This window comes from Thamnophis elegans, chromosome 2 (assembly GCF_009769535.1).
Source record: "Thamnophis elegans isolate rThaEle1 chromosome 2, rThaEle1.pri, whole genome shotgun sequence".
NCBI lineage: Eukaryota > Metazoa > Chordata > Lepidosauria > Squamata > Colubridae > Thamnophis > Thamnophis elegans.
Genome location: NC_045542.1, coordinates 100,565,397 through 100,578,133, shown reverse-complemented (window position 1 = coordinate 100,578,133; position 12,737 = coordinate 100,565,397). Strand labels below are relative to the sequence as shown.

Below are 12,737 nucleotides of genomic sequence, written 5' to 3'. Positions count from 1 at the left end.
ATTCTTCCCTGCTAAAGCAGCGAGAAGAGAAGAGAGGATTGCCATTGTCACAAGAAATAAGTAGCATTTGAAGGGCAAGTAAAAAAAAAAAGAAGCTAAGTAGTGTGCAGGCATGCTATTCAGAGCAGGTTAGGAATATGTCTTTCCCATAGCACAACCTGGCAAAAAGTGCCAGGTACTTCTTAAGAACTCTAGGATAGCCATTCACATGATCTTTCCAGTACAGTTTTGAGATGTCTTAAATCTAAAAACTGCTCATTTAAAGTGACAGTTTATTTTATTTTATCTGTATATTTTGTGTGATGGCCCTTTATCCAAGACGCTCAGGGGGGGAAAAAATGTTTGGGGGTTCTTGCCCCCACTTAAAGTGCAACCCAGGTATCTACAATCCAAATTGACAGCTGGGATGAAAATCTCTGCTAACACTATAAAACCATTTCTTAGTTCTTCTGTGTTTTGCCTTGCTGGTGAATGGAAGAATCCTGTGATGATGGTTTACTTTCCTACCATTGGTGGATTCTTCCAGCTTTGCTGCCTTTTTCCCTTTTTCCTGACATCATCAGCCAATGGGAAGAATCCACACATCAGAATATGTTATGGAGGGTGAGGTGGGAATTGATCTGTCATTTCCCCCATATAAAGGCAAAGGTTAATGTTTACAGGATTTATAATTGCATAAATGCTCAGAACTCCCCAAGCCAAGAATGACACACTAAAAAAAACACCCAGCTAGCCATGGGTGATGAGCACTTCCCCCAAACTTTTCCAGAGCTCGTGTGCAGTTTCTTACTTGATGGAATCACAAGTTTTGAACATCCCACCCATCCCCTACCGCCACCAAGCTATACAGTTCAGATAAGATGCTGAATTCTGTATGGCCAAGAAAGAGGGCAGAGACTAACACTGTTAGAGACCTGTGGAGGTGACTGGTTTTGAGGAAGTCAGACTCTTCTATATGCACTCAGCCTGCTTCGCTGCGAGCAAAGTAGAATGGAATGGAATGGAATGGAATAGAATAGAATAGAATAGTATAGAACCGAACCGAACAGAACAGAACAGAATAGAATAGCGGAGTTGGAGTGCAACCCCCTGCTTAGGCAGGAAGCCCTATACCACTTCAGACAAATGGTTATCCAACATCTTCTTAAAAACTTCCAGTGTTGGAGCATTTACAACTTCTGGAGGCAAGCTGTTCCACTGATTAATTGTTCTAACTGTCAGGAAATTTATCCTTAGTTCTAGGTTGCTTCTCTCCTTGATTAGTTTCCACCCATTGCTTCTTGTCCTGCCCTCAGGCGCTTTTGAGAGTAGCTTGACTCCCTCTTCTTTGTGGCAGCCCCTGAGACGTAAGGGATAATAAGGAATGACAGCAACAACAATTGCTCAGGGCCTGGAGATGAAGATAAAGGATTGTTTGTGAAAATGAGATTTTACTCCAAATGACACAATTTGTGGCAAAAACATAATTACATATATTATTTTCATTGTTGGAAACACTTTAGATTCATGTTTAATAAATATTCAGGTTTAGGACATTGGGTTTCCCCGAGTGGTCCATTAAATCAAAGGTTTGCTCTGGACTAGGCTATGTAGTGCTAGATCACTGGAGAATTTGTCTTGCTGTCAAATCAAAATGGAAAGCGCAGTGAAAATCTGAGAGGAACTGAAAGAAAAGGCATTTGTTGTTGCCATACTCTTATGCTTTGTCCAAAAGGGTACTTCACTGCAATCTAAATCAATTTAAAAGGCCGCATAATATAGCTCACTGCTCTTGAGCACAAATATCTATTTCTCTGCTCAGTCTGACAAGATTGAGTATGAAGAACAGGAAATGTTTGTTGGACACAACTTCATTGTTTTTGGTTATTTGCTTATTTTTAAACTGACCGCATTTGTTTACTGTTTTTGATTTTAGAAGCACTTTCCAAAGTCTAGAGATCTGGATTTACTTACTCAGACTAGGCCCCAGTTCTTTCATTTCTCTTTATTTTACATGAATTCCAGCCATTCCATTAATTCCACTGCATCCATATGCCAGGAAATGCCTGGTTCTTCCATCTTTTAAAGTTCCTCATTTCTTTACTCTTTAGATCATTATAGGCCTGTGTACGGTAGTTACAAAAGATTATCCAGGACTATTTAGTAGTTCATACCAAAATTTAGAATATCGTATCTCTTTCTTTCATTAAATGAGCACATTATTTTAAACCATCTCCCAGGAATCAATTTCTTTTTGTGACAAAATAAAATAAAGATTGACATTTCTTCACTGCCTGGTATTTTCTAATAAGAACTCCAATTTAGCTTATTTTTTATTGTACTGTTACAATAGCTGTTTCCTGCATTCTTACAGCACTGCAATACTTTTTCAATAGTGTATGTGTCTACATATGCACATATTTGTTTTATTGTTGTGATGTTTCTACTGTGTGATCACTTATAATAAGGTTAATAGGGTTAAATCCTTCTGAAATTCTTGGGGTTTATGTTGGTATTTATTGTAGAATACAGGTTAATCGGAATGGGGGTGGGTGGGAAGAAATGGTGAAGACACCTTGGAGATTTGCATCCAAAATCCATATTAGAATTCAATGATAGCATGTATATTTATCTGATTTCCAAAAGGATATCAACTATATAGCCTGTCTTTACCATATAGATCAAAACTTTAAAAACAGAAATTGAATAGGTTGCATCATTTAGAAAAATTATAAAATATCTGAGCAGTAATTATTACAAATAATCAGTTGGCATCAATTTTAAAAATAATTATGATTTCTTCATCTCAAGATAAAAATGGCATTTAAGTTAGGGCAATAACTTTCATTGAACATAAATGACTAAAATGACACTTCCTAAAATCCTATTTTTATTTCAAGTATTCCCATTCCCTTCCTACTTCTTTGTTTCATGTTTGACAAAGTCTTCATTCATTTCTAGTTGATACCTTCTTGGTCTTCCAGATCTTGCCTTGACTTACATCTGTTCCAAGTAATTTCCATTTTTCTAACAATGGTTTTGACAGTTGTAATTAGAAATGTTTAGGAGGTTTTTTACAGCTTTAATTTTGTCTTCATTCATAGATGTTCTGAGAACTGATAGAAGAGTAGACAGAATAACAATCACAATCTGTAAGATTAGAAGGGGCAAAGATTTGTTCATGTCTTTATCTGGCTAGTTATTAACCTAAAAGAATCAATCACCTTTTTAACCTTATTAACAGGTTTACAGTAGAGAAATAAAAGATAAAATAATATTGAATGAACTGGAAGTGTACGCAAATTTCTGTGCTTAACGTATTTATTTTCTTATTTTGAACTTGTAAATACAGTAGCTAGGCAAAAATAATAAGTATGAAATTAAAATATACACAAAGTTGTTGTGTATTAACTTTGTATAAGTAGTCCTCTGCTTACAACAGTTCATTTAGTGACCATTTAAAGTTACAACGGCATTGAAAAAAGTGCCTTAGGACCATTTTTCACACTTACAACGCCTACAACCTTTGTAACAACCCCATGACCATGTGATCAAAATTCAGATGCTTGGCAAATGATTCATGTTTATGACTGTTGCAATATCCCCGGGTCACGTGATCAGCTTTTGTGACCTTCTGACAAACAAAGTCAATAGCAGATCTAAATTCACTTAGCAACTGTGGCAAGAAAAGTTGTAAAATGGAGCAAAACTCACTTAACCAATGTCTCACTTAACAAAAGAAATTTTGGGCTCAGTTGTGGTCATAGTCAAGGACTACCTGTACCACGTAGATAGTGTATTTTATTAGTTTCTTTCACTTAGGAAATCACTAAAACATACACTTTGATGAAGGTGCTTAAATATTTGCATGCAACTGCACTTGCCTATATAAACAGGCAAAAGTATGATGATGTGTAGGCATGCTAAATTGAAAAAAATTAAAAGCAAGTTAGATAGCTTAAAACTGAGACAAATGTATGCTATTAAGTCAAATAATATGATTGAGTATTGATATAGTTGGATATAAATTGTGTTGGCACTGAGTTATCTGTTAGTTGGGGCAAATCTATTTTTTTATTTCAGATTCGGTATATTTTTAACACTTAAAACAATTGTATCTCTTTATAGTATTGTAATTTGATGTTAAGATGGCTCCAGCACAGACAGAAGTTGTATAGCATCTGGGTTTGCTAATGTTGATATTGGTGCCTATCTGTAAATTTTGTTATTTTTTCCATCCAGGACATTTTGGGAGCGTTTACCATGGAACTTACACAGATTCATCCCAGAGAGAGATTCGGTGTGCTGTTAAATCCCTAAACCGTAAGTAATTCCTCTTTCTTTTATGAAACTAATTAATAAATCTGGAACTAGTAAATAATGAACTAGTTTATTAACGTAGAAAAGAAATTTAGGGAATCCTAAGCTCATGATAAAATACAAGACACAATAATGTCTTGTTTAAAAAAAAAATAGTATTCCATAATCTATAAGGAGCCAGTTTGGTTTAGTGGTTTAAAGCACAAGGCTAGAAACCAGGGCACCATGAATTCTTGTTCCCCCTTAGGTCTTTGCCAAGAATTAACACTAACTTGAATTTATATGCGCGTGCGCGTGCACACACACACACACACACTTATTTACAAAAGGAGAGTATCTTCCATCTTGGCATAAACAACTTCTACAGACATCAGTGCTGTCCTGTTTGTTTTTGCTTACTTGCTTATGTTATACTATGAGACGTTTTTACTACTTTGCTGAGCAAAGAGGCATCGTGCACCTAGAGCTAGACTAAAGCAGATTCTGTTTCAAAGGCAAAGACCGGCATTTTTATTACCAGATAAATTCTGAGATAACTTTTAAGGGGGCAAAGTGGGGCTGGGGAGTATTGAGGTTCTGTGCATTCTTCTTAAGTTTGTTCTGTAACATAGCATGAGAAGACGGGGCATCGGGCCTTTCCCATTTCATCTTGTCACTAATGTAAACAGCTCCTGGCATTAAGAATATTCTGTCAGGTCCCCCTGGGGTTGTCTTCACCGCTTCCTCGGTTCATATCTGAGGTAGCCTTAAGTCCTGCTTAAATATGCCAGTGTTAAATCAGTATTCTTGCCTCCACCCAGTAAAAATCAATGGCAGTTTCAGGGCCTGTCACACTTGTAGCTGCAGTGCAAGTCAACTGACCCAAAAATGGGCAGGATAAGCCAAGTTTATTGTCATTTTCAGCTGCTAAGTGCCCATTTCTTCCCAACAGAGTTTTCCTTTTCCTCCGTTCTTTTTCTTCCGGAGGCGGAAACATGGCACAGCTGCCAGCACACTTCTGAAGCAGCAGCTAATAGAAAAGCTTAGCATCTTGTCTGCTCTGGTGGCTTCTTTTGTCCAAGTCAGTCTAATAGGTTTAACTATTAACTAACACCAGGTACCTGATCCTCAGTTCCAGGAAGGGGTACATTTAAAATAACGAGGTTTGCCTGTTTTTTGTCTGCTCGGTATGTTTTGAGGAGATGGTAGGTTTTGACAGAAACTTAACCCCATGAGTCCAGTTATCCATCAAGGCATCAATAAGCCCAGCAGTCTTGTGATGTCTTGTCAGTGGAGGGAGGATAACCGAGCCAGAGGGTGTAATCAATGTTGCTTAACATGTCATGCATGCCCAAATCAAAGAATCCACTGTTTGATTGTAAGTCAGAAGAGAATTTATAGAGAAATTGACAATAGGAGAAACACATTTTGTTCTGGCATATGGGCAGGTAAATAGCACATTAACTAGGTCGTGGCAAGTGGCTCTTAATTTTAAAACTACTTAATCAGTCATTTTAATGGTATTTTCTGCAACAGAGTTTTGCTGCCAGTTTGCAATGCCCTATCAATCAATGTTTTTGAATACAGTAAGAGGAATAGGAGTGGGGAGTGGGGAAGTACCAATTCACTCAACTTTAAAATAATAACAGCAGGATTAAATAAATAAACAGACAAACAAATACTTCAGCTCACAGCTTTGTGTTTGTAAGACAACACCATTAAAGTATCTCTGGAGAAGCTCATAAGGAGAGAAGGAATTAATTCTAAACTGAGAGTTGGCCAAGGGAAGTAAGAATACTCTGTTTCTAATAATCTGAATTAAGCCTTAAATCAACACAAGGCAATCTGTGGAGCCATTCCTCCTTTGTTAGTCCTTTCAAACATAAAAAGTAGAGATGCCTACGAGCCAACCCAGTCCAGTATTGTAACGTATGCTTGTTTTTTACTCTGGCAATATCTTCCATCCTTATTCCCATTGGCAGACTTCCTCTGCTTGATGGAAGTTCGAAAAGGCTCTCGATACGCTGTTTTTTCCTAGGATCGTTTGCTCCAGCTTATATGTTTACAAGCTCACTTCTCAGAAACTTTTGCTCACAGTTTCACAATTTCTTAAATCTTGGAGGGGTGGGGTGTTGCCACTGAGAATATTGATCCTATCTTTTCATTTTTTCCTCTTAGGAATTAATGATTTGGAGGAAGTAGAAGAATTCCTGAAGGAAGGGATTCTGATGAAGAGCTTCCATCACCTCCATGTCCTTTCTCTCATTGGGATCACCTTGCCTAAGGAAGGTCTTCCCTTGGTGGTTCTCCCTTTCATGAAGCATGGAGATCTCCGACATTTTATCCGTTCGGAGGAGAGGGTACGTGGTGCCAGATCTTGGTGTCCTTTTTTGAGTGACACTCAATGCAAGTCACTTTTCTGTTTCTGAATCGCCCCTTGGTTTGGAGTTACTTATCTCTTCTTTGCAAATTGAAATTGTTTTTAAGGGAGAGCTTACCCAGAGACGATGCATTCAGCCTTTTCTTTTCTCTTTCAGTTGTGGTGTGTTTTTTGTTTTGTTTGTGACATCCTCATCCATGTGCTTGTACACAGTTGACACAGCCTTCTGGTGAATCAGTACAGGCTTTGCATCTCCTCCCTGTTAAACCTCACCATATTGGTACAGAGAGTGGGACTGGCTTTTGGATGCAGCAGATAGAAGTCCTTAAATCTATCCTGTAGCATTGTAGCAGTGGTGGGATTCAAATAATTTAACAACCGGTTCTCTGCCCTAATGACCATCTGGGTAGGTGGGGCTCGGTGGTCATGTGAGTGGGTGAGCGTGGCCAACTCAAGGTCACTCAGATCGATGGACATTTCGCCTTAGCTGTTACAATGTAATAAGGGTTAACCGGAGAGGCAGTTTCTGTAAGCAGGGCAATAAAGATCAGGCTAGAAACAACACTAGAATGTTTCATCACTCCCTTCCTTACAGGATTAGCTCTGTAAAGTGGGAAAAAACAAAAGGAGATTTCTTCCAACAATCGGTTCTCTGAGCTACTTAGAAAGTTACCAACCAGTTCTCCCGAATAGGTGCGAACTGGCTGAATCCCACCACTGCATTGTAGTCTTTGTAAGGTAAATCTTTTAGGTTAGGTTTCAGAAAGACACCTACAAGAAATTAATCTTCTTATCAGCAGTACTTTCTGTTGATGAAATGAGATGGGAACTTTGGGTTTTCAGAAGAGAGCTTGCTTTGCTTTGGGTCTTTCTGCTGACCCTGAGAAAGATAGAACAGGAGGAACATGAGCTGATGTCTGATGGAGCTTCCTCAATCTAATTGGCACAGACAATTGGCTGGAATATGCTAGCATCTTATAGTCTATTTTCCCACCCTGGAGAAACAATCAAAGGTAGCATTCTTACTATTGGCAGGCTTCTCTTCCGCCTCCAATCTATTGCCACTGTGGTTGTTATCTTATAAACATTTTCTCACCACATTATTTTGAGGAACTGTCCGTATAAGCTTCACCTCATATTTTTATTGCATTTGGGTCTTGGAATAATTTCCAACTCATCTCTTCTGTTCCTTATTTCATTCTTGTTGTAAACATTCTGTGAAATATTAGGCAGTTGTCAGTTTCCACTTGTGATGTACTGCTGATCAGCTCAAAAATGCCTCCCCCTTGCTTCATAAAAATGGATGTTTTGCCTTGCAGGTGGCTTTTGAGCTTAAACATATCAGCCACCCTTTGCAGAGGAGTTCAATATTAAAAAACAAATTTAGCTGATAACAACAATATTTATCCTCCCAAGGTTTTCCTTGCAGCTATTATATTCAAATCCAGGATCACATGAAAGCATTATTCATGGAAAAGGAGCAGTAGGTTAAGTGTGGGTACATGTTCCTTTGAGTAAGGGCAAGACAGTGAATGCTTCTGACCACTAGGGGGCCATGCAGGCACACTGTGAAAGAGAAGGTTGTAAGCTATGGAAGAAAAATTCAGAAGGCTCTTCCATTTCAATTCCGAGTGTTATATTATGCGCATCCTATTCCTATCTTGCCAAGCAGTGAGCTAGTGTCTGCTTTGCCATGTGTGCACAGAGTAGAGAAGATTCCCCTGGCCCCAATTCTGCTGTTTATATTTATAGGCGTGGGTTCTTTGTCATCTATCATATGTGAATGGGATACACTCAGTTTCTCAGCCAAATTTCTTAGAAAATTTGTCCAATATCTGAAGCAGCCTTGAAATTAACTTCAGCTGGGTTATCTTGTGGGAACCGCAAGCAAGCAGCTCTGCTCTCTTGAGGTGCATAAACTTCAAAGCCAGATGGAAAACTCCTCGTGGGTTTCCTTGGTGTCAGACAGTTTTGTTTGTTTGTTTGTTTTCCATCAGAACCCCACTGTGAAGGATTTAATAGGTTTTGGGCTACAAGTGGCTCAGGGGATGGAGTATCTGGCCCAGAAGAAGTTTGTGCACAGAGATCTTGCGGCCAGAAACTGCATGTAAGTACAAACATGGGTGTATCTACACAGAATAATAAAATGTGGGGAATCTGGCAAGGACAAGCCAGAGAGGTTGCTGAGGCTTGTTTGTGCTGTGGGCAGGCACCTGTGTGAAAATATATCTCCCCATATGACTAGCTATGGGAAAAGCCTATCAGAAATACTTTTCAAACTAGTTCATTTCGATTCCTCCTTTGGGTCAATTTATTTTTCCCTCAGAACTTTATACCATTTATGCAAGATGCTCAATCTTCTGACTTATTTTTTTCTGGTAAATAGAAAGTAAATTATCTGAAGAGAGTTTGAAGAAGCTGGGAATGTTTAGTCAGAGGGTGGTGATGGGAAGGGGAGAGGATGGTATTTCGATTTTCGCTTTTCGCTTTTATTGTATTAATATGCCGCCCTATTCCCAGAGGGACTCAGGGCGGCTCACAAACCAAGTCAGGGGGGCGGGAAACAAACAGAAAAAAAGAAAGACAACAGACAACACAACACCACAATTTTAAAAACAATCAACAGCTACACCATTCGAGCGGGGACAGGAACTCATCAGCCCCAGGCCTGTCGGAACAGCCAGGTTTTTAAGGCTTTGCGGAAAGCCTGGAGGGTGGTGAGGGTCCGAATCTCCATGGGGAGCTCGTTCCAGAGGGCCGGAGCAGCCACAGAGAAGGCCCTCCTCCGCGTGGTAGCCAATCAGCATTGGCCAGTGGATGGAATTGGATGGAATTCGGAGGAGGCCTAATCTGTGGGATCTAATCGGTCTGTTGGAGGTAATTGGCAGCAGGCGGTCTCTCAAGTACCCAGGTCCAATACCATGAAGGGCTTTATAAGTGATGACTAGCACCTTGAAGCGTATCCGAAGACCAATAGGCAGCCAGTGCAGCTCGCGGAGGATAGGTGTAACGTGGGTGTACCGAGGTGCACCCACAATCGCTCGCGCGGCTGCATTCTGGACAAGCTGAAGTCTCCGAATGCTCTTCAAGTATGCTAGTAATTTCCCAGTATCTGAGGAAGCATACTCAGTAAAAGGTCAAGGCCAATTTTCTTATACCCGTATGGATCAATGTGCCCAACAATGGATCGAGGTGACAAGAAGGCAGATTAGGAAAAACTTCCTGCAGTTTGACAATGGAACCAATGACCCACTAGCACTAGTCAGGCAACTGGACTTGAAGGATTAAATGAGTCCTTCAAAAGCTCCTGTTTTATGATTTAAACAAGATATTGATCGATAAGATAACCAAATGGGTTGGATCCACACAGTTTGTTAAGCTACAAAGCACAAGCTGAAGTTAAAATGAGCCAAGTTTAGCTTGATGCATACATGCTAGAGTTTTAACAGATGTGATCAAATAAATTGTGCAAACAGCCATTGTCTGACTGCATGTAACAGGGTAACGCCTAAGTCGGGGGTAGGAGATACAATTGCCATGTTCATGTGACATGCTATGCCTAAGAAATAATCTCTATTAGACGGACTAAGTTTTTGCCATAAACTAAGCCAGGGTGTTTCTGGAATTCCTTCATGATGCCAAATAAGATGAGTTCACATGCTGCATTGCTCCTAATCCCATTCTCCTTTTTTTATCCAGGCTTGATGAGACCTATACAGTGAAAGTGGCAGACTTTGGGCTGGCCAGAGATATCTTTGACAAGGAATATTACAGCATCCGGCAACACCGCAGGGCAAAGCTGCCTGTCAAATGGATGGCCCTTGAGAGCTTGAAAACTCAAAAATTTACCACCAAGTCAGATGTAGTAAGTGCAAGCAAGGGCATCTGATGCCCAGGCTGCTAAAACATTGCCCCCCGGTTGTTGTTGTCCTGGCTACATGGTCTGCACTCACAGGAAACGGTGAACCACAAATTAGCCAACTCCTTGTTAGTGTTTTGCTGAACCCAGTTGTTATAAATAGATTTTGGTTTGTAGTGTTGTTCAACCCACAGAATTGGATTGAATGGCTATACCTTGATTTGTTAATGTGTTGTGGCAACACAGCCACAGTTTTATGTGAGGGATATGCAAAATAGGCCATTATGAAAGCTCCTGCTAAGAATGTATAACTTTCCTAGCACGCATTACTTAGTGTGAGGATCTACCTGGACTCCAATTTATGCTAGTCTCAGAAAAACATGCATATGCAACAGAGTCCTTTTCCCTTTGCAATTTGCAGAGAAAGGACGGTCTAGCTGGAGATTTTGCCTACCCTCGTGATGGTTTGCGTTTTCTCTGTGTCCCATTCATATTGACATCTGTACTTCCCCTGTTCTGTTGTCTTACCAGTGGTCCTTTGGGGTCCTCATGTGGGAACTAATGACACGAGGGGCCTCTCCATATCCTGAGGTGGATCCCTATGATATTACCTGCTACCTGTTGCAAGGAAGAAGGTTGCCCCAGCCTGAATACTGCCCGGATTCTCTGTGAGTATTCAATTGGACCCTTCTGCTAGCTTAGCCAAGGAGAAAACTGTAAAAGAGATGAAACGCTATGGGAAGTACCAGAAAAGGTCTTCGGATTCCTGAACTTTAATTGATAAACTAATTTGTAAATTTCAATTAAGTACTGCAATTAATTAACTTTTTAAAAAAGCACAATGGGAATGTTAATTAGTTTTTTGTTCTTAGTTCTGTGAAACTTGTGTTCTTACAGCAGCTTTCCCCAAACTATTAACCCACTGAAGTATCTATGCTGTATCTCTTAAATGTGGTCATATCTTAAGGGGCTATTTAAGAGAAGTATTCCGTGGAATTCTCATGATCATCTGGATCTTAGCATATCCTTCCCCTTTTGCACTCCTCATTACACTCTGTTGGATCCATTTTCTACATTTTCCAACGCTAACAATTCCCATTTGGTTCTTAATCCAGCATAACATAATTATGCTATTTCTGTGTTAGAACAGTGTTATATAAAGTCTCCAACTAGAATCCTGCAGGAATAAAAAGTCAAGAGATAAGACTACAGTGCAGAACTGAAGGGAGCCTCTGCCTTTAGTTACTATGAGAATGTCAGTGATATAGACCCCTTGTGTACATGACTATGGCATCCTGAGATACAAAGGCCAAGGTTGGTGTTTTCATAGCTCTAATTCACTCTGTTTATTTTGGACAGGTATACCATAATGCTTAACTGCTGGACACCAAATCCTGAGGAGCGGCCAACTTTTTCCAGCCTGATCAAAGAAGTGGAGCATATTTTAGGCTGTCTAAAGGGAGACCATTACATTAACCTCAATGTCACTTACGTCAACCTTGATCATGGCCATCCCTTTCCCCCTATAATCAGTCAGGAAGAAGCATTTGATTCTAGTGGACTGAGTGAGGAAGAGGATGCCTCTGAGTGTTAAGTGATACCTCACACAGGTCTGGAGGCACATTGCTGGGTATAAGCAGGACACTTTGACTGTCAGGCTTTGGAACTTCTGGATATGTTTTTGCACATCCTGTGAGTTCATAAAAGCTGTAATCCAAGGACTTCTGTGACCTGAATCCTGTGCTCAGAAAAGGTGGAAATAAATTCAAAAGGTAGGGCAGGTTCCCTACAGCTTTAGGAAAGAGTTGCTTTCAGAATACTTGGTGGTTTGAGTGTGGGAATATGTTTTTACTGTGAAGTAATTTAATGTGGCAGCCTGTGGCTGCATCTGTATATAAAGAAAAATAAATTTACTGTTATGAATTCCTATCAGGCTGTTTTATGCAATAATTTCTTTAGAGTCACTATCACCTAATATTAACAATATTTTAGTCACGATTTGTTAAATAAACCACAACCGCCTTCTTTACGTATAGCACAACTAATGGGTAGGTTCACACATTGCATTGACTTGAAAACAAGCTGTAGTATGCTGCTTAATACCCTTACTGTTATGATAAACCCCATTGCTCCAATTTTATAACATTGAAGAATTCTTCCAGGAACATCATGTCAACCTCCTTTCAAATGTGTCTTACACATTGTATTAGGGCATAACAC

At 39.7% G+C, this 12,737-nt stretch overlaps 1 protein-coding gene across 1 annotated transcript in view; it reads left to right on the top strand.

The window, feature by feature from the left end:
* Positions 1-12,446, top strand: part of MST1R (macrophage stimulating 1 receptor) — a 62,084-nt gene extending 49,638 nt beyond the window's left edge. Inside the window, exons 16-21 of the mRNA XM_032209393.1 lie at positions 4,222-4,302; positions 6,457-6,638; positions 8,656-8,765; positions 10,358-10,523; positions 11,049-11,185; positions 11,877-12,446. Coding sequence (XP_032065284.1) covers positions 4,222-4,302; positions 6,457-6,638; positions 8,656-8,765; positions 10,358-10,523; positions 11,049-11,185; positions 11,877-12,111 — 911 coding nt within the window. The 3' untranslated portion in view covers positions 12,112-12,446. The remainder of the gene's footprint in view (positions 1-4,221; positions 4,303-6,456; positions 6,639-8,655; positions 8,766-10,357; positions 10,524-11,048; positions 11,186-11,876) is intronic.
* The last annotated feature ends 291 nt before the right edge of the window (positions 12,447-12,737 follow it).